We start from the raw sequence: 22,529 nt of genomic DNA on the forward strand, positions 1-22,529 counted from the left end.
TCAAACATTGCTGAAAGAGGGCAGAGTAAGGTTGCATGGACTTAACTATACATTTCCTGTTTTTTAGAATTTTGCTTTTGGGTCAACTCAACATTCTGCAAGGGGATAACATACTACCAAACACAGCTTAACTTTGCATGAACAGTTTTTTGCTAATGTATTTCCTGGGGGTTTTTTAAATAGAAAAAGATACATTGTTTACAGGAGTTAATAGTCATGTAGGCAGGTCATGTCTTTTCATGAAATCTGCATACTGAGTCATAAAATCATAGAAAATTAGAGTTGGAAGAGACCTTAGAAGGTCATCTAATCCAACATCCGCCCCCTCACTCAAAGCAGGACCAATCTTAACTAAATCATCCTAGCCAGGACTTTGTCATGCCTGGCCTTAACAAGCATTAGGGATGGAGATTGCACCACCTCCCTCAGTAACCCACTCCAGCGCTTTTCCTACTTCTTAGTGAAATCGTTATCGATAACTGTAGGCTCAGCGCCCGTTGGTGTCTGATGCCTCTCTCACTATTTCTTTCCATCTTTCCCTATCCAGTGTAGAGTGGCTTAGTTTCTGAAGACTAGCTCAGCACCAATCTACTACATCATCTATCCATTCTCTGTGGGGTCTGCCTCTCCTATTCGAACCTTCCATTATGCTGAATACTACGGTCTTGATTTTTCATTTGTAGTTCATTCTGCAAATATGTCCAAATAGTTGTAGCTTCCGTTTTATAACCGTCTGCAGCAGGTTCTCTTTTGGATGTATCTTCCTATATAATTCCTCATTGGTGACCTTCTGCATCCACCCTATTCTCAGAATCTTTCTATAACAACTCCTTTTGAACGCCAATATTTTTCTTTTCGAATCATCATCCTCCATGTCTCAGATCTGTACAACATGCTGCTGAATACACACGTTTTCAAGACGCCCAGATTCGTTCTTAAGCTAATTGCTTTGCTTTTCCAAATCTTATCCATCGCCTTCAAACTCGCTCTTGCTTTCACTATTCCAGTCGCTATTTCCTTCTTACAGTCTAGATCATAGGTTATGTTGCTCCCCAGATATGTGAACTTCTCTACATTTTCTAGTTCAATACCATCCACACTGATTCCTTCCTATTTCCTTATCTCCAAATACCATTGTTTTTGTTTTATCGATGTTCATAATCAGTCCGTGCCGCTTCCATTCGTTGTTTAACACCCGCACTGTTTTCGCTAGCTTCTCATCTTCCTCAATGATAACTATATCAGCTGCAAACCTCAAGCTGTTAATTGTTTTCCCGTGCACAGATATCCCTTCTACCTCTTCCTTGATCTTGTCCATTGCACTCTCCAGATGTGCGATGAAGATACTTGGCGATATTGGATCTCCTTGTCTCGTACTTCTACTTGTTTTAAACCAACTTCTCAACTCCCCGCATGTTCTTACTGCCGCCTCCGCATTATCATTGATAACTTTCAACAACCGTATAAGTCTGCTATCCACTCCATATGACTCCAACAACGCTCAAGTCACTTTCTGATCTATACTGTCAAATGCCTTTTGAAAAATCAACGAAGCAAGTGTAGACATTTTTGTTCTTTCGTTGAGCTTTCTCTGCTATCAGTCTTAGTGCCAATATCAGCTGTATGGTACTTCAATCTTTTCTCAACCCTGCTTGCTCATCTGCTATATGTTCTTCTACCTGTGATCTTAATCTCTCAGTCAGTATCATCATCAGCATTTTACCTAGATGACTCATTAGGGCAATCGTTCTGTAGTTCTTACACTCCAACGTACTTCCTTTCTTGGGTATTGCCAATAGCACAGATCTTGTCCATTCCTTAGGTGCCTTCCCTTCTCTCCATGCTATATTACATAGTCGGCGTATTTCCTGAATCTTACTTTCTCCACCATATTTGATCATCTCTCCCATGATCTTATCTATTCCAGGGCTCTTGTTGTTCTTTAGTCATTTCACTGCTTTTTCTACTTCCTCCTTTGAAATATTGGCCTGACTCTCAATACTCGGGGGAGATATCTCTTTCAATTCTTCATTCAGTCTCTCTGAGACACGCGGGTCCAGCTGTGCTTTGTATAGATCACTGCAATACCTCATCCATCGCTGCACAATCTTCTCCCTGTTCACAAGCACTTCTTTGTTCTCATCTTTGATCGCCATCTGCTTCGACTGCCATTTCCTATTAATATTCCTAATTGTCTTATGCACCTCCCTGGTCTTATATTCACCGTAATACCTCTCAATATCTTCACATGAGAGCTCCATGCCAGTCCCAAGCCTGGATGAAGGAGGAGCGTTGATCAGATGTGTGTCGATGCGCTGACCATCAAACAACAATACATATGAAATCTGATGCCAGTACAACCAAATGTTAAAAGATGCTGGCTCAGACGTCGCCTGGATAAACAAGGTCCGCGATACCAATCAAGCGATTGGGGTTGGGTCGATAAGTTGGCTACCAAAAGAAATCTTAGTGAAATAGTTTTTCCTAATAATTAGCCTAGACCTCCTCCATTACAACTTCAAACCACTGTTCCTTGTGTGTCAATCAAATCAGTACTTTGCTGTTCTCCATATTTTACCACAAATTTCTCCAACATTGTGGATGAATCACTCAGAATCCACACCTCGAGACCATGGCAGAACACATACCTCTTTCTTCCCTTAGTGCATGGGTGAGCAAACTTTTTATGTTGGGCCCTACTTTCTGTACCTGCAATTAGGAGGGCCTTCCAACCTGTCTGATGTAATCCAAACCAATAGAAATTTCAGTTACATTGATATGAAAAAGCCCCTTTCAGCATGGTAAGACGATATGCATGTAGAACATAAGGACTTTATTAGTCAGTATGTAACTATGAATACATAAACTTAAATATAGTAATGTATTTCAACATTTGCAATGAGATGGATGAGTCTGAGACCTGCAGCCAATTATGCTGCACCCTCCTTCTTTTGACATTTCACAAGGCCACCCCCTACTTTGCTCACCCCTGCCTTTGTGGTTCAATCACCAGCACTGTCTGTTCTGTACTTCTGCACAATGTGTTTTAGGAAACACCACATTAATCTACTCCAAGATCAGGAAGTAGCCCTTTGCCCTTGCCTCCCCAAAGGCTAATAAAATGAGAAAAATCTGTGAACAACCAACGCAAGCCTTGCCTGTCATCCATTCTCAATGCTCACCCCTTCTCCAACTGAAACTCTTCTCCTTTTCCCTGCTCTTGTTCCCAGCCTACAAGTTCTCTGTCATCAACTCCTCTTCATCCACAATAACAAAGATTTTGTTTAAGTCTGCTATTGACTATTCTGCTGTGTTCACAGTAAACCTCTCCAATAAAATACAAACATATGACACAGGTCGAACCTCTCTAATCCAGCATCTTTGGGATGTGACTGGCTCCGGACAATGGAATATGCCAGATCACGAGAGATCAATATTGTCTAGAAGCATTACCAACGCGTCCTTTGCTTACTTGCCTTTTAGAAGATATTTTGGGGTAAATTACAGCTAGATAACACCACAGAAGACTGGGAGCCAGGACTGGTGGCTAGAAACAAACTTGAAGAGACCTTGGGAAGTGTGGCCATATGCATGAGAAGTGGTCATCCAGCTAACTAAAATCATGCTGGATTACAGAGGTTGCTGGACAACAGAGTCCTGATTTAGAGAGGTTCAACCCGTATTATAGCAGATAACTTATAGCTAGTAAAGTGAGTTATGAAGTCTTTACTGTACAGGTGTACAAAGATTAGGACTAGAAATATCAGTGGAGGACTGTTCACTGGTATCAGCACATTCCCTAAAATCATCTAGACAAGCATAAATTGGTTACACGGAAGCCCTATTACAGTTTCTTCTTTACTGGGGCATACACTGTCAGCTTTCCAGAATGCAAAACTACACTACTGAAGAAATGAACATACTTTTAAATTCCCCATAGACTTAGTTGATGCCCTCCACTCCATAAACAACCAACAAACAGAACGTTTTGAGCCACATCAAAATAGTTTTAGTCGCTGGCTCTGCGCCAAAGTCTACACAGTAACTTTTTGAAAATCTGCTATCCTTTTCAGGACTTCTCTCTCTGGAACTACTGTCTCAAAATGATCCAAAATGCCAATTTGGTCCCAGAAAGCAATGCAAATTTAAAGAAAATCTGCGTAAGCATGCAGGTTTTAGATCAATGAGAAGCACACTTAACTAGGAAGGATAGAGGCATGGAGAGAAAGAGTTTGTCTACTAATCTTCCTTCAGAACCAGGGTCTCAAAGTCTGAAGTGGCCCATTCATCTCCATGTGATCTGAGCAGAATGAGAACATCCCATCGAGAGGAATGCAAACTGAAAAAGTAACAGACATGTGACCCAGTTCATTTATCTTAGTGGATATTCCCATCCCTCTCCTGAGTGTTTTCAGAGCCTGTGACATACATGAGAATTTCATTAGGCTCTTTGGGTGGAGAGCTGAGAATGGTTATTTCTTTAAAATCTTTAACCACAATAATAATAAAACAAAAACAAAAATCCCACCTCACTGCATAGCAACCACATTTACAGCATCCTGAAGAGAATATATGCAGAATGAATGACATAACTAGAACCTACCTTTAACCTTAATTTACTAACTTCGTTATCCATTTCAGAATACCTATTCTTCAGTTCTCCCTGGAAACTAAACTGGGAAACACTCTCTCCATTCTTGTATTCCTTTAGTTTCTTCTTTGCTGTTTTTAGCAGTTTCTTCATTCTGCACATTACGTATAGTAGAAAGACAGACTTTTTTATGTACTCTTAAACACCACAGCAAATCCTCTCAAATCCAACTCTAATGTTTCATAGGCATAAATCTGAGGAATCATCCTCTCAGTTTCAGAAATGAGTCTACGGCTAAGTTCTGGTTGCCCTGATAAGGACATCTGCATGTGTAGGTCTGAAGAACAAGGACCTTTTCTCCTTCCCTGCCTGAAATGTTCCATGGCAGCTTGGCTTAACATACTCACTCACTGCACTTTGCAAGAGGTGCTCAATTACAATAGTAAACAACATTAAGAGTTCAGCCTTACACAAACAATTTGTGAGGCTGTTTATATAAACATTTTCCAGGCAAACTTTAATGTTGTAAAAAGAACAAAGCCAAGTTTTGGTTTACTTGGTATTTTCTTGAAAGTGAATAAAAAAAAACTGTACCCATTACATTCTTTTTGTAATTCACTGTTTCTCTTCATTTCTTGATCCAGCCGAACTTCCACTGATCGTTTTAACTCTACTAATGTCTTCACTTTCTTCCTTTCACTCTCAAACTTTGAAAATGGGGGGGGAACATAAACACTTCATTGTATATAGTATTAACTGAAGTTATCGTTTACTATATATGATATACACAGGAAGTAAAACTTTATGTTTCTTACACAGAGGCTAGAATAAATAATCTTTGCTTTAAAAGTTTGATGTTATAACATAAAACTCTACTAAAAACATACGTTCATGTCCAACTAGGAAGCAGACAGAACTGATAAGTGATGTTAACCTTACTAATTTATTGCCCATTATTTTTAAATATTCATTTAATTGTTTTTCAGGGTTGCTTACATTGTATCAAGTGCTGTCTGTATACGTATTAAGATACTTTTTCATTTCCAATTAACTCATTCTGAAGGATTTTCATTAGTTATTATTTCAGATGTAGAAAGTATATTTTATCTCCTTAGCTAAAAATTACATTTTGTCTTGCATCCTTCCAGTATGGACTGAAATGCGATGGAAGGATTCCAAAAGACATCATGTATGGTGAGCTAGTCTCTGGCAAAAGATCCCCCGGACGCCCCCAGTTGCATTACAAAGATGTCTGCAAGATAGACCTCAGAGAGGTGGACATCGAGCTGGACAACTGGGAAGTACTAGCAGACGACCGCGGCAGATGGAGGCAGGGGTTACACAAGGGCCTTCAGAAGGGCGAGTTGAAGATCAGACAGCTAGCAGAGGAGAAGCGAGCACACAGAAAGCACAATAAGGACTTGCCAGACACCCACTACATCTGCAAGAGATGCAGCAAGGACTGTCACTCTCGTGTGGGTCTTTATAGTCACAATAGACGCTGTAAATGAAGTCTTAAATTGAAACTTTAAAGGGCGCGATCCATAGTCTGTGCAGACTGAAGGATGCCTACTACTACTACTACTGCTTTCTTATCTGTTCTCACTCAGAAAACATCAAGACCACCAGCACTGTATCTTGAATATGGAGTGCGCTTTCCAGACCACGGAAGATCTTCATAGAAATCCAATCACTGAGAGAGTAGCACTCAACCTCACGGACTTAGCAGGGGCCTTACACAGAGAAAAATAAGCCCAGTTTGTTGTACTTTGAAAACAGAATGAAGACCTTTAGGCTCACGTGCAAGCTCACAAAATACACACCCAGGTTACTGCAGCAAAGAGCTGAAAAGCCACCCTCCAAGGCCCAGGTGCAAACCCAGATAGTAGTTAAAGTTCCCTGGACTCTTGTACCTGTTATCTGTGAGCCCAACATTCCTCTACCAGACAAGTTCAATAGGGACTGGATGAAATTCCAGGGATTCTTGAATCAATGTCAAGCCCTGTTCGTATTGCTAAAACACTCATGCCCAAGGGATTGATTCCTGAGTACAAATCATGATTAGTCAGCTTACTGGACAGGTCATGGCATGGGCTTCCCCACTACTGCAGATGTCTAGCCCTCTTTGCAAACATTTTGAGGCAACGGAAGGTATTTTTAACAACCCTAACAGAAAACACACTGTGCTCCAGGTCCTCCAGCTGGAATTCCAGCCCATAACCAGATACACAGCTGAGTTTCAATGTCAGGCAACCAGCATCCACTGGAATAAGGCTGCATAATGACACTATTTCTGATAAGCACTCAGTGATTCTATTTAAGAGGAAGCAGGGGTGCTGAGTGGCTGTAACTCATTTGTGCATCAGTACTGCTGGACAACTAAGAATGAGGACAGGAAAAAAGTGCATCCCCTGACCCTCATCTAGCCAGACCTTTTCACACTAGGATACTCTGAGTAGTCTACCACACCCCAAGCCAATGTAGATTGATCAAGCTCAGCTGTGTCTCTCTGTCATTGAAAAGAACTGATGCTGGACTCTAGGACGGCTTGTACTGTGGGGAATTGTGGCTTTTTGTGGTGGATTTCTCTGAGTTAAGAAATCCCAGAATTGAGCCCCAGTATGTGAGAGCAGGTCAGTATTTCACTCTGCCGTGATGTGCTCTGCCACTACACTTACAGAATCTAGATAAACCCAGCCAGTGGACCTTTCCATTTCATCTTTTCTTCAGCACCCTGCAGTGCCTGACATCTGTTTTGAGGTCCTGGTTAACTTCAGTGCATAAAGAAACTTCATCGATCAGGAAGTTGTCAAGGATTATCAGAACCCTATCCTCTACCATGACTTCCCCAAGCTTGTCAAGACCATTGATGGGTTCTCTCTCTCTTCAGGACCCATGACATCTCAAATGATAACTCAAAGTTGGTATTATCCTCAGTGGTCTGCAGGAAATCATGCAATTTGGGGTGATCAACACCTCACATTAACAAACCCTTGAGGAATATTTCCAGGAAAACCCACAGATAAGATTTATTCATCCTCCACCTCTCCAGTTGGCACCTTCATATTTTTCCTAGTCAAGAAGGATTGTTCTCTTCAACCCTGCCTTGATTACTGGGCACTAAATGAAATCGTGGTGCACAACTGATATCCTCTGCGCTTTGGTAACATGCTCCTGGACTCCACTCAGCTTGGAGCCTTACGAAGTCAGACTTGAGTGGAGCATATAGCTTGCTCAGAATATGGTATGTGGATGGATTTTGAATATTTGACTACACTGTTTGGCCCCTGAAATACTTCTGTTACCTTCCAGCATTTTATGAACGACGTCTTTAGGGATATTATAAATCATTCCTTGGTCACCTATTCAGCCAATAGTTTCGTTTTCTGTGAAAATCAAGAACTCTAGATCTCTATTATTCTACCAAGGCTTGGTCAAAATCATCTCTGTGCCTAGACAGAAGAATGTCACAAGAATGTGATGGAGTTTCTTGGTTATGTCATGTCCCTGGCAGGAAGGAACATGGATGGCTGCAAGGCAGTGGTGATCACAGCCGTGTCCTCCTTTAATGATTCCAAGGCCCTATTATTAGTCCTTTGTGGGGAAGCCACAGAGAAGACACTCAATCCCATTTTGTCCAAGAAGAAGAGTCCAAGCCCAGGGATCTGTTCAAGATCACTACAGCCTTGATAATGTACTGTGTGCAGGTGGCAGGATGTTCAGATGAGGGCCTCTCATTGGCTTTTCCATTAGGTATTGCTTGAGGCACAGATTTCTGGAAAACTCTGTTCTTTTTTGAAAGAAAGACTCATACTGCTTCTTTCCTTAACATATCCCTTACAAAGGCACAGAGACAGCACGTTTAGAAAGCACCATTTAAGACAGACACCCCATGACACCCAGTGCTTAAAGTTCAGTGAGTGCTCATGCCGTCGATGCCTAGCACTGAAAACCAAGTACTAAATATTTTAAAACGAAAATAAAACCATAAAGGAAGCCTGGGTACTAACAGCAAGTAACTATTTACAAAAAAAGGCAGTGAGATTTCTTCACTGACTATGCAAAAAAAAAACAACCGTGACATAAACAACAGAGGGCATTCTGACTCAGGCCACAAGAAGTAAAAAAGAACTGATTACGAATGTGGTGGCATCCAAACCACAGCCCAACATTACCTCAGGAGAGGCTATGAGGAAGCATAAGGCACATGCTCCACCTCACCAGGTTTTGCTGCAGAAAACAGTCTGGTTCCTGTGCACTAGCGCAGGCAGTTCACATGCATGCACACATACAGCCAGATCTACATCATAGTTACTTCTAGGCACAGTATCTTCAGTGCACCTCTGCCTATAGCTGACCTAAGTACAGACTCTATGGCCAACTTGGAGGACCCCAGAAAAACAGGTACCTAAGCCTCAGCAGGAGCTGGAAGGGGTGGAATCCCCTAGCCAGGTTCCATGAGCCCTGGCTGGAGCCTTTGGAGAGTAGAAGCCCAAGCCCCAGATGGAGGCACTGTGCGGAAGCCCTTACTCAAGCAGGAGAGAGGGTAGGGAGAGCCAGAAGCCCCAAGCCTATGTGCCAAAACTCCTGGATGCAGCTGTGCGGACTGAAGCCTCAAGTCAGAGCTGCAAGCCCTGAGCCTGGGTGCCTTAGCTGGAGCTGTGGGGGTTGAAACCCCAAGCCTGTGTTCCCAAAGGCCCATGGAGCACAGGGGAGGGTGGAAGCCCGTGCCCATGCAGAAGTTGAGAGGAAGAAGCCCTGAACTCAACTCTGGGGCTGATGCTGGTGTGCAGAAGTTTTAACACACAACTTTTAGGCACCCTTAGGCATGTGTCTACTGTGCATAATTTAAAATCCTACCATGCACACACCTGAGCATAAAATGCACGTGTGTAGTCAATCAAAGAACCACTATATAGTCTGCAAATCTGAGTTCTTGGTTATTGCAGCACATTGCCTGGCAAATCTGACTAAAAGAGACTCCCAAAGGCTTCCATAAAAATAGTGTTCCAGCATTAAACAATCATTTGGAGGGCATGTGGCTATAAACCAATATTTCAGTTCTCTCATTTACAGATGAGCTATAGGCATTAATTATGTGGAAGAGGATGTAAACTTCACTGGTCTGAAGAAGAATCACACAGAGACAGAGGATATTGCAATATCAGGAAAGATTGGTAAATGTCCTTCAATCTCTTTCCTGGAAGAAAGAGTCTGGCCAGATCCAAGTCCAGGATGATCCTATGAAGGATCTTAGGTAGGAACAAAAATTGAATTGTTCCAATTTAGATGGAAAGCTAAGGAATGGAACAATGTGCATTTCATATTTAAGAAATGTTTTAATTCTTATTGAGAGAAATGAAACCTCTCCAACAATTTCCATTGTTTCACAAGCTACTGGCAACTGAAACAAGATATGTCAGAAAAACAGGAACCCTGGTTGTGACACACAACAAAGGTGCAACCTGAGTTTTGGCTGAGATCAAGATTGATGCTGTTTCAAGATTTAGTAACTTTTGGAAAATAAACATTTTTAGATGATAATTTTTAACCAACTTCTCTGCAGAAAAAGAAGTACTAATAAGGGAAAACTTGTTTTTGTTATAAATTAGCTAAAAAGTGTAGTTGACACTGCCATTAAGATTTCCTAGGAGTTTCCACCAGTCTTGCTGTATACCGTAAAAATGAAAGCTGTGGAAATATGAGGGGTTGTTGTGGTCCCTCTCTAGAAGTGGCGCACAAAACAAATTAGTCAAGTCAATGGTTGCAGAACTACAGAGCTGTGTAACTTTCTTAGCAATCTAATACAAAGAACATGCACCAAAGAATGTGGATCTATGATATGTTGCACCTTTAGAGAACTTGAGTGTTACAGGCATTCACAGCATCATATGATATCTGACATCAACTTTCAAGAGACACAAAATCTTTCCAATTTTTAAGAAGTTCTCAGCTTTCTGTTATACATCTGCCATTTGGCTTCCTAGAGCATAAGTCACTACAGGATGAACCTCTCTAATCTGGAATTCTCTTATCCAGCAACATCTGTAATCTAGCACAATTTTAGTTAGCTGGACAATCACTTATCATGGGTGTGGCCAAGTTTCCTGTGGTCCCAGAAAGTTTGCTTACAGCCATCAGTCCTGGCTTTCAGTGTTACGTGCCATTATTCAGCTGTAGCTTGTCCCTGACTGTCTTGTAAGAACCCAGTAAGCATTGAAAGTGTTTGTAATGTGCTAGACAATGTTGACCACCCATAGTCCAGCAAATTCTCTAATCCAGCACCAGTCACGTCCCAAGGGTGCCGGATGCAAGAGGTTCATCTTGTATAACATGAATTTCACAGGATAATAAGAAAGGTAACTTAAAATTAAATATAACTAGATACATCTTAAAATTGACAAAATTATTGGGTTAGTTTCTCGACTTACTTGCTCCAACAACTCAGTCTTTTCCCTGTCAAGTTGAGATAGACGAACTCCAAGTTTGGATCTTGACTTCAATTCCTCCTCCCACATATTATGAGTATCTTTTGCAGCCATTGACATCAAGGTTTGCTTTTGGACCTATAGAATAAGCATTAGCACAGAACAAGAATGTAAAAGAAATATTCATGATTATTGTCGTGCCAGAAGTTATAGAAATTCAAGTCATACTGGAAGGCCCTAATTATCAGTACCTATCTTTTTATCTGCTAATTTCTCTCTTAAAAAGCCCATTCAACAATCCGTAACAAGAGGGCTGTCTTTTTCTTTATGACCAGGATGCTGCAACAAAGTCGTTAATTTAATTAGAAGAATAAACTAATGGCCCACTGGTATGCCAGTTAACTGAATGTGCCAGTGATCTGGGTGCCAGATAACCAAGCTTTCCCAGTATTTGTACAGCACAATGAGGGTCATGGCCTGTGACAAATGCTGATATCTCCTGGTAACTGTACAACTTTTTTTTTTGGTCTAAATATCTTATGACTTTCATGGAAATATCCGATAAACTGAAGACTGCCCTTCACAACACCTGCCAGAAGGTGGTCTACCTGTGCGTATTTGGTAGCATTTTCCATAAAAATAATGTAGAAAAAGAAAGACTTTATCCTTTTTAATAACAGTTGGAAGTATTTGTGAATGCATCCTGGACTCTCATTATGGGTCTTCCTATTCCTCTAATCCTTCTGAAGGTAAAGAATGGCTGCTCATGATCTTTCATAACCATCTTAAAACAATTTAGAAAGGAATAAGAGTATGTGCCTCCTGCAGCCAAATTGAAACAGATTCTAACTTTGCCTTCCTCACAGATGGACATGGGTAAGGAAGAAGAGTATTTTGAACAGGATGAAGTGAATACACGTTTATATTTTTTTTCTGGTTTTAGTCCTAGGGTTGCTCAGTCTGTGTTTAGAAGTCTTCTTTCTCCTTTACAAGCTTTTGGGATGCTCTCAGGAAGACTAAAATTACTGTATTTTGGTTCCTTCTAAATCATAGAATTATAGGGCTGGAAGGGACCTCATGAGGTCATCTAGTCTAGCCCCCTGCTTCAAGCAGGATCAACCCCAACTAAGTCATCACAGCCAGAACCTTGTCAAGCTGGGACTTAAAAACGTCTAGAGATGGAGATTCCAACACCTCTCTAGGCAACGCATTCCAGTGCTTTGCCACCCTCCTGATGAAGTAGAGTTTCCTAATATCCAACCTACTCCTCTCCTTCTGTAACTTCAGAAGTAAAGTAACTATAAATCCTTCCAATTCTGATGGCCATGCTCTTGGCTGAAAAAAGTTACATTCTTACTCATTTATGCTAACGTAATTTGTTTTCAAATACTGTTATAATTTGTTGAGCCCTTCTACCTGTTCTTTGTCTCTCATTTCCATAATAGATAAAAATAAGTATTTTGCACTCATAGCATACCATTAATTGAATGGTCTCAAAATAGTGCATAAGCAATAATGCTCATTTAAACCTGTGAGAGATACAAAGGATTACCCAAATAGCACACACTAACATGTTCAAGATAACATGGCAATACACAGTTGAGCCAAGAACAGAATGTAAAGTTTCCCAAGTTCCACTTCTGTGCCTTAACTATGTATGCAATTCTTCCTGAAAGGCCACAAAACACATTATGCACGAAATTGTTCAGGTTGATGAAACTGTCACATATTTACAAGGGCCTCATACACTTTGAAGTCAGAAGAAACAAGCACAATAATTTAGTCTGACCTCCTGCATATTGCAGGCCATACAACATCACCCACCCAACTCAGAAAAAGGAACCGTTAAACCCATAATATGCCCCCTAAGAAACATGAAAAAATCATTTTGCTCCATGATAGGGCCTTGAATGCAAACTCCTCTAGGTATTTTTGCAACCCCTCCTCCCCAACATACAATCTACCAAACTAAAACCAAGTTTTTTCATTCCTGCCTCACAACCACAATCATTTATAAAAGTTTGCAAAGAGATAAATTTAAAATTCACAAGGCTGTTCAATTTTACCTGCTGACTTAGCTGCTCTTCTAAATTGATTTTTGCTGTCTGCAATCCTGTTATCAAGTCTTCAAGGCGATTATGAACCTATACAAGCATAAATAAAATCACAGACCTAATTATAGAACACAATGGAACAAAGAAAGAAACAAGTATTGTGGAAATTCAATGGGCATTCAGAATTTTTCAGGAATATTTTCTTATCTGTATTATTACATACCAGTTGTATTTTTTAAGCGTTTTCTCATAACATTTCCAGTTGTATGTGTGCTGTATGCATGGCTGCTGGCAGTTTTATGATTGGGTCAGCAGCAGAGCCCCCTGGAGTGGCATTGGTATGAAGCCCTGTACATGACCCTTCGGCTCCTTTTTATCACCTATGACAGTTTTTGGAACAGCAGTTCTCTTGCTTCCCAAAAGCTTCACTCATCCCTAGCATTAGCCTTGTTTCTTAGTTGTTAGTAGTTTAGTAGCTTAGTCAGTTATAGTTTTAATTTAAGTGGACGTGAGATTTCTTCTTTTTGCTTGAGTTACCCCTGAGACTTAGGATATGTCCCACTCTCAAAAGTTCAAACATTGTAAGTCCTGTCTGAAGCCTATGCCTTGAGGTTATCCACATTACTCCTATCTCAGGTACCAGGGGAAGCACACCAGTCATGTGTAAAATATGCAAGTTTAAGCTGCACATCAGAAAGGGAGTGGAATTTTCAACTTAAGCAGTTCCTCACGGAGTCAGCACTGCGCCCACAACAGTGGCAAGACCTGGCATGGAGCTAGTCCATCCACACCGCAACCCCAGTGGTTCTGGATGCAGCGCCATGAAAGGCCTCAGCTCACCATTGCCTCTCACTGGCACTGTAATTGCTGACCTGCTGACAGCTCTCACTCCCTGTCTAAGTGCACAAAGGAAGTGAGGCCAGCAGTAGTTGCTAGGACATCAAGCTCCCCACTGAAGGACAAGATGGAGGAAGGTACCTCAGGCACGCCTATTAGGGACATGCCTCCATTTCCCCTAGAGAGCCTCACTAGTATGACTCAAACCACTGGTATAACTCATGGCACAGGTTCCACAGCTTGAAGGCTCAGAGTTGCACCAGCTCAAAAGGTCGTCAGTCAGCGGACCCTGCTCCTGCTTGAGATCATAGTCCTGCGTACCAACCTCACTGCACTGGTCCTGTTCCTGGCACCACTCTCCCACAGCATAAGTCAGCTTTCAGGGACTGCATGCCCTATGGCCTTTGCTCCCACAGACAGCTGTGGTTCATATCCCTGGTGACTTCAGAACATGGGGAACATTGTGGCACTATGCTCTTCGGTGACAATGGTCACCATCTCAGCATCATTCCTGTTCTTGGCTTCGTTCTCCATCGTGGTACTAATTTCGCACCAAGCTTCAGCCCCTGGTACAGCAACAGTCTTGGTACGGTATATTTTCCTGGAACTGCTCATTGTTGCAGAGTCATCCCGGCCAGGACCATTTACCTGTGTCAGTGGGCTATGCTCTGCTCTGCCCTGGCTGTCTAGGTCAGATAGCCTATCTGAGGTCTCTAATGCCCTCTGTCAGTGAAAGGAAGGCAATGTGCAGCACAGGACTGACTCCTCAAAGCTTGCTCTTGCCAGTAGGTAGACGCGCAAATCCTCATGGTCCAGTCCACATTGGCCCACATAGGTCCTTCATCCCAACGCAGAGGATAGACTTCATGGGGGCAGTCCTGAAAGCAACTCAAGCAAGGATGTTCTTACTTGAACCCTGTTTCTTGACAATAGAACATGTGATCTGTATCAGCCTCCTCACCCACACAGCAAGACAGTGCCTCAGATTTCTCAGGCACATGGCAGCCTGTATGTACATGATCCCACACACCAGACTAAGACTCAGGCCTGTGCAAGAGTGGCTTGCTGGAATATATCGCCCAGCCCATGATGGCCTGGGCCTGGTGGTGATGATTGCCCCCATGTGCTTGACTTCTTCTGACGGTGGATGGGTGAGCGTAAGTTGTATTTGGGGGTCCAGTCTAGGCCCCACAACTCACTCTGATTTTAGTCGCAGAGGCATCTGCTTTGGGCAGCAGGAGCGCACCTGAGTGCTCCGATGACCCAGGGACTGTAAAAAGTGGAGGAAATTTCCCTCCATCTCAACATCAGAGAACTCACAGCACTCCTCCTGGTGTGCCAAGTATTCTTCTCTCACCTCCCAAGGCACATGTGTAACATTAATGATGGACAATGACTGTCATGTTTCATATAAACAAAGAAGTCTGGGCATGGTTGTCTGTTCTCTGTTGGGAAGCTCTCTGACTGTGGGAGTTCTGCAAAGACTACTTCATCCATCTGGAGGCTCTATACTTGCTGGGGGTGCACAATGAGCAGGCAGATTGATTGAGCAGGCACTTCTTCACATATAAATGGTCATCCTCCTTGATATCCTGCACACAATTTTCTTGAAGTTGAGATACATCATTCATTTGCTAAATAAAAATCCACATTCTTTTCTAAATTAACCCCACAAATATTATCTACATGAGAGGTCATATATGATTTAGGAAGTAGCATGTAATGAGTATCAAATGCAGGAGGGGCAAGTTGGGGAGCCATGGATAGATTTCAATTCCAAAAGACTAATGGAATTTGGAAACGTTAGAAGAATTATGGCTTTCATCTCTATAAAGAAACAGTTTTGATTTTTTTCAGGTGTTTGAGGGAGAGAATGGATTGAAAGGTACAGTTAGGATTTTAAGCCTTTATGACAGATAAAATGAAAGTAGAGGAAAACGTAAAAAATACCCTTTTCCCGGAAGCAAATATTCTAGGCAAAATATAAAGTCCACACTGTAAATAACCTCAGGATTTTACTTTGGCTCATCATAAGAAGTGCATATCTCCAGAGGCAACATATGGCAGGGAAGGGGGGCAGTGAGTCCCACAGCTGGCTTCACTCCAGCCACTGGATCCCCAATGGGGGGTGGGGAAGTCCAGCAGCCCAGTGGCTGGGGCTCCACTCAAGCCGCAGGGTCCCTGGCGCGCTGCAGGAGTGTGGGTGCTTGCAGCGAGAGTGGCAGCCCTGAGGCTGGCTCTGCTCCAGATGCGGGGTCCCTGGCCGGGGCGTGGGGAGACCTGCAGACCTGCAGCTGGAGCCAAGCTGGCCGTGGGGAGACCTGCAGCCCCGTGGCTGGAGTGGAGCTGGCCGCGGGGTCCCTGGCCAGGATGCAGGGAGACCTGCCACCCCGTGGCTGGAGCTGAGCCAGCTGTGGGGTCCTTGGCTGGGGTGCGGGGAAATCTGCAGCTCCCCAGCCCACAGCTCCCCACACAACCTCCCACAGCCCAGTCCCAACACCCATCCCATCCTGTTCAGTTCCAAACCCCCTGGTCCCCCTGCATCTCTTCAGGTACCTCTGGGGCAGCCAGGAGGAACAAGCCGCCACCTCCTCCACCTAAGCTGCCTACAGGTTTTAACCCACTCTCCCTCCCGCTGATGTCCCCAAACTGTTCCCAGGCTTTAACCCCCTCCCAACCCCAGGTTCACTTAGTTTTCAAAAGCAGTGCCACCTGCTGCCCCTCCGAGCACTTGGAACCAACCAGAGTCTTTTACAAGTATTTTTAATAGGAACTTAGTGTCCCTCTTAAGAGTTTTCACCTATGAGCAAAAAGTTAGGAACCAATTATGCTTGTATAGCAAGGAATGAGTATATATCCATTCAACCAATTTTTAAATGTAGGCCTGTTATTACACCGCAGGTACCTCAGTACTTAAGGGTACATAGCATGCCCAGGAAAAGCCTAATAGTATCTTTCCCTTCTCATCCCCAAATGATTCTCCACTGATTTCAGTGACAGAATCTTCGCCTATTGTTGAAACAGACTGTGAATACAAAGAATAATTTCTCTCAGATAGGTTGCTTCTCCTACCTCTTCTCAATTTCTACAAAGTCCAACTCTGGGAGCTATGTGACAAAAGATCTAACTTTGAAAACGAGGTGTATGGTAAGACGAGTCTATTTGAGACCTGAAAACAAAGGCCTCCAGGGATAATTAGAAAAGATGAAAACTAGTGATGCTCCCCATATTGCTTTGCCAATTTGGAAGAAGCGGACAATTCAATCTTTATGTCAATTAGTATTTGACCTCACTATGACACTACTTACAAGTGTGACACTACTTACAAGCCATTACAGAAGAAAAACTTACCTTAAACAAAAAGACATCTGCAAAGTCAAAATCTCAAAGGCCTTGAAAATAGTACTCTAGATAATCCAACTTTATTGTTTATTGCACATTACTAAACACAGTATTAGGAAGCAAATGAAAAAGTAAAGATACACAGCAAAACCAAACTCTTTTGAAAAGTTATCAGCTAACAACCTAAAAATGATTTTTTTCCTTCTGTACATGTTATTTACCTGTTAATTGTATGTTAATACCTTCTTTCATTTATATTATTAAAAAGAATCTGAGCCATAAAATCATTGGTTGTACAAACTGACATATAATACAAGGTATATATATTTCTGTTCAGAGGTTCCAATGATGATTTATCATTGGCAAACTAGGGCAGAAGTGCTTTGTCATCAAAATCCATTTGGAATGTCCACTGGCTAGGTTGTCAAGTGTTTTTAACCATATACGTACTTAACTAATGAATATTTGAAAACTTGTCTGATTTAAACATCCACATTAGTATTTATAATAAAATATATCACATTGAAATAATACGTAATATCAAATTTATATTAACAATAGTGTCTCAAATTAAATTTTTTATAAGGCCATAACTCCATCGGATTTGAGAATCTGTTTCCCTTAGGCTCCTTTGAAAATTCCAGTTTTAATGCATATATCTGCAATAAACTCACAAAAAAGTTAAGCCTGGTTGGCTGACTTACAGAAGCAGAATCCTGCAGGTCCTTCTGAAGTACCTCAATTCTACTTGTTTGCTGTTTGGTTGTAGCTTCCAATCTGGCATTTTCAATTTCAAGTCTTAAAAGCAAATACACTTTTTAATATGTAACAATACAATTTTTCTGGACAAGTCTATAAATCCTTAATAGCAGAAAACTTGAGATAGTTTTCAAATAATAATTTACCTATTAATTTAATGGTGTAACACTCATTTTAAAATTGTACTTAGTATTTAATTCTGTAATTTGTAATTATGTATTAGCAAAAATCTTCATTTCTGGCCATATTTTAAAAATAAAGCCTAATTTCAACATGTTGGTAAATTTTCTTACCTTTGTATATGGTCTTCCAGTTGTTTTATAGCATTGTTTGTTCCAGAGGATGCGATTAGAAGGTCTTGCAATTTCTGGGAGGAACCATTCACTTCTCTTTCCTTACTGTCCAGTGCATTCCTCAACTCATGAACACGTCGTTCAGACTGTATATACTGATCTTCTGATTCTTGCAGCTGTAAACAAATTGTAACTGACATTTGAAGCACAAATATTTAAATCATTGTTGAATTCCAGATGAAAATTTAATTTCCTGTACATACACATTTGTTTTAAATAAATCCCTGGTCCATTCCCTTTCCTTTCAGTCCAGATGTCTGAAAGCCTTGTCCAGGCCTTATCTCCTTCCTCAGTTATTATGCAATATCGTCCACACCAACTGCACTAGATCCATATTATTGCACTTCTTCAACACGTCCAAAATACAGCTGCAAAAATTCTCTCATCGTATCAGACCATGACATTCTTTGAATGTCTTCACTTGCTCTTCCTTGCGCATTGTATCTAGTTTAAAATTTTCAACTTTACCTTAAAGTTGCCACACTACTTTCAAACTGATCTTACACCTTATTAAATGTATTCAGTACTGCACAGAAGTGTCAAAGTCCACTGTGCTAATTACTATACAATCACAGAAAATGACTGACTCTTCCCCAAAGAACTTACATGGCCTTTGCTGAAACAACATGGAACATGCTGGTGTAATACACAAACTGAGTCTATGAAGATGAAAAGATGGTAGCAACCATGAGGGAAAAGAGATACCTTTAAAAATAGAAGTATACAGATTGACTGCCAAAAACTGAGTTGCTTAAAATATTACAAAAATGATCGGTAGCATAAACAGATCCAAAGAGACAACAATTCTACTCTTCTGGAGAAGTCAGAATCAGAACTGAGCTAAAGAATTTATCTACAAACTAGATAACATGTTAAGTACAAGACTTATACAGCCATACTAAGCAATGCCTACACTAGAGCATAAAGTTGATTTTAAAGCACTTAACTCAATTTTACAATGTGACGGTCTTTACTGCAAATACCGTCAGGTTGATTTTAAGGTGTGCTAAGGTCGACTTTCTTGCCACACCCCTCCAATTACTTGGTGTAATGCCAAGTTCGAATTTACAAGGTTGAATTAATGCTAGTATGGAAACGTTACTTTAAATCAATTTTATCAGCCTCCAGAAGTAGACCACAACGTGCCAAATGTGTCTTTCTGGCTGCTTTCACCTCCATTGATCTCCAGGAGTGCAGGAAGTAAGAAACAGGAAGTCTGGGAATTTGAATTAATTTTCTTTCTGGCTAGTGTGCCAATCACACCTAGGCATGATTTTTCAGGGTCGCAAAAGAGCCCCAGCATGGAGCCATCAGGAGATCTAGGATCTCCCTTTTGTGTGGGTGGATGAACCTGTGCTGAGTAAACACCAGAGATGCTCAGTAATGCCAGATGAACATCAATTCCCCCCATCCTACACACTCCCTGCACATGGTTGCCAGGCTGTGTGGACCATGCCTGAAGACAGTGGCATGCCCTGTCCTGCATAGGGTTTGAGTGCTTGAGAGGGTTTCTTCCCTGCACAGGATGTAGCAGGAGAAGCCAAGAAGCTTGTTTTCTGCGCTTCACACTTATACATCCTGTTCCCTCCTCCCCAGGGTGCCATGCGGCTGGCAGGCTAGCCTCCTCTCCCCCACCACATGGCTATTCGTTGCTTGTCAATAGCAAGTTGCATCTTAGAAGCCTAGAAAAATGTTTAAGTCAATAAGTGTTTAAGGTGCAAAGATGATGGGAAAACATGTTATTCTAGGTCCTCAGAGTACTACTCTAACATTAACAGTATGTAGGTGCTGTAAGAGGACAGCTGAAAAAAATGACTATAGTACAGGTGGGAGCAAGATACAGCCCACAGTCTGCATGCAACCTACCTAACGCTTGGATCTAGCCTGCATGCTATTTATATCCCATTGCTGGGGTAACTGCAAGGGCCAGTAGCTGCCAGCTTTTTAAATAGCCACAGGAAGCCCTGGAAGTGGCCAGAGAGCACAGTAGTGGTTGGGGGCTGGAAACCGCAAACTGGAACTCTTTAAATTGGTGCTTTCCACACCAAGCCAGCAATAAGTAATCTGGGCTGTGTCTACACTACAAAAAAGCAACTTCAAAGTTGAGCATCTGCAGACACCCTACTTTGAAGTTAAATTCAAAGTAGGGCACTACTCCATTGCCGGGAATGGAGTAAGGACTTTGAAGTTGGGCTCCCTACTTCGAAGTTAACGTCAAAGTAAGAGAAAATGTGTGTAGACTCTCTGATGGCTATTTCGAAGTAGTGCCTAACTTCGAAGTTAGTTCCTCGTGTAGACACACACCTGGCATCACTGCAGCACATGCATTGCAACATAAGGTCCAGGTTTCTGGCCACATTCAGTCAGCACCTGCTCCTTGTCATCGTGTGTGATGTGGAGCACTCTGATATTACGCATGGCAACCTGGATAAAACAGGGGAAACTATGTCACTGATACCACTGAGGCATTCCACCTCCATTTGCTCATCCCTAGTGAGGCATGGTGTGAGTTTCTGCCCTGTAGCCATGCCTGGATGCAGGCTTCTCTGGGAAAGTTGCACTCTCCTGGCAAAGCTGGGTGCCAAACACATGGCGACCATGAAAACACTCCTGCCCTGCCTCTCTGTCATCGTGACCTCCACTCCCTGCTTTGCAAACACAGCAACTTGCTCAACAACATGATTTCACATGATTTTAAAGCAGAAGCAATATACAGAGTCTGAATCTGTTCCTTGCCATGCCTGCCCGCAAACTAAGTCAAGGTTCTCCCTTAACATCTCTGTTGTACCTGCTGCATAGTGGCCACGTAAAAGCATAACTTTGGCCTTGTACGTAACAACTCTCTATTGTGTTGGGCAGATGCTTTCTCACGAGCTTACTTTGTGAGTTCAACATATCTTGTCTAAACTCTACCCTTCACTTCTTTGTTACAACAGGTGCTTTGTCCACCCCCTTGGCTCCTGCAGCTGTTCATCTATCACAGATCCAAAGATGAAAATGAACTGAAGATGATATGTCCCTTTAGCAAATATAATTCTCCCACATAAACAGGGTGCACTTACATGCATGGAGGAGAGCAATGCTGCAAGAGAGGAGGATGGAGCATGAGGACAGGTGAATGGAACATTTAGGTAACACAAAGTCAAGACTCAGAAAGCTATCTTGAGGCTTGTGGGACAGCAAACAGAGCTGAGGTGCTTGGCTGAGGCACTGGTGAGGCAGTTGGAACACAGAGCCCCTCTCCAGGCCATGGTGAACAACATGCCCTCTTAACCACGTTCCATAGCCTCCTCTGCCAGCACCCTAGAATATGGGAGGTTGAGGGGGAAGTCTAGGGTAGCCTTCCACTCAATACCCAAGGATGCTTCTCAGAACAGGAAGCTGACATTCCCACTCCTGTGACTGCTGAACAGAAGGACTGCAAAATAACTTGTCCTTGCTCGTCATCTGCTCCCTTCCTCCTCCCCCGCCAACCGCAGCTCCAGCCCCAAACTCTCTCTCTGCTGTCTTGTGTTCTCTAAATAAAAATGCATGATTTCTGAACAACAGTACTTTTATTGTTTGTGTTCAATGGTGTGTGTGGTGGGGAAAGGGTTACACAGTATGCAAGCCAGCACACATAATGTAGGGGGCCCCCCATTAACAGCAACAGGCATGACTGTTATTTTGCTGTGTGGTCATTCACAAAGCTGTTTTGCAAAGCCTCTCCTTAATACCCTAGTGTCTGGCTATTCATGATTAGGGCAATCTGCCTTGACTCTCCAACCCTGGCATGAAAATTTCCCCCCTGATCTCACCAATATTATGGAACAGTCAGCAGGCTGCTACAATAACGGGGCCATTCTTTTCACTGAACTTCGAGTTAGTAAACTCTGAAACCTTGCCTTTAAATGTCCGAAAGCACATTCCACAACCACTCTGTTCTAGTTCAGACTGTAGCTGAACTGTTCCTTACTGCAGTCCACGCTGCCTGTGTATAGATTCATGAGACACAGGACCAAGGAGTAGGCTGGGTATCCAACGATAATTATTGGCAATGGTAGTTTTCTGGTCTGGGAAGAAATTTCCATCCTGCAGCTTTCTGAAGAGACCAGAGTTCCTAAAGATCGGGATGTCATGTACCTTTCTCATCCTTCCTACACTGATTTCTGTGAAACATCCCTTG

At 42.2% G+C, this 22,529-nt stretch overlaps 1 protein-coding gene across 8 annotated transcripts in view; it reads right to left on the reverse strand.

Moving 5' to 3' along the window:
* Positions 1-22,529, reverse strand: part of ANKRD26 (ankyrin repeat domain containing 26) — a 161,797-nt gene that overhangs the window by 32,492 nt on the left and 106,776 nt on the right. For 7 of the 8 annotated variants that reach the window (XM_075015007.1, XM_075014997.1, XM_075015014.1 and 4 more), the window contains 6 exons: positions 18,305-18,480; positions 17,957-18,050; positions 13,086-13,163; positions 11,023-11,157; positions 5,186-5,298; positions 4,604-4,745 (listed from right to left, as the gene is read on the reverse strand). In XM_075015007.1, coding sequence (XP_074871108.1) covers positions 4,604-4,745; positions 5,186-5,298; positions 11,023-11,157; positions 13,086-13,163; positions 17,957-18,050; positions 18,305-18,480 — 738 coding nt within the window. The remainder of the gene's footprint in view (positions 1-4,603; positions 4,746-5,185; positions 5,299-11,022; positions 11,158-13,085; positions 13,164-17,956; positions 18,051-18,304; positions 18,481-22,529) is intronic. The other variant, XM_075015028.1, reaches the window with a different exon arrangement.

Source organism: Carettochelys insculpta, chromosome 1, assembly GCF_033958435.1.
Source record: "Carettochelys insculpta isolate YL-2023 chromosome 1, ASM3395843v1, whole genome shotgun sequence".
Lineage (NCBI taxonomy): Eukaryota > Metazoa > Chordata > Testudines > Carettochelyidae > Carettochelys > Carettochelys insculpta.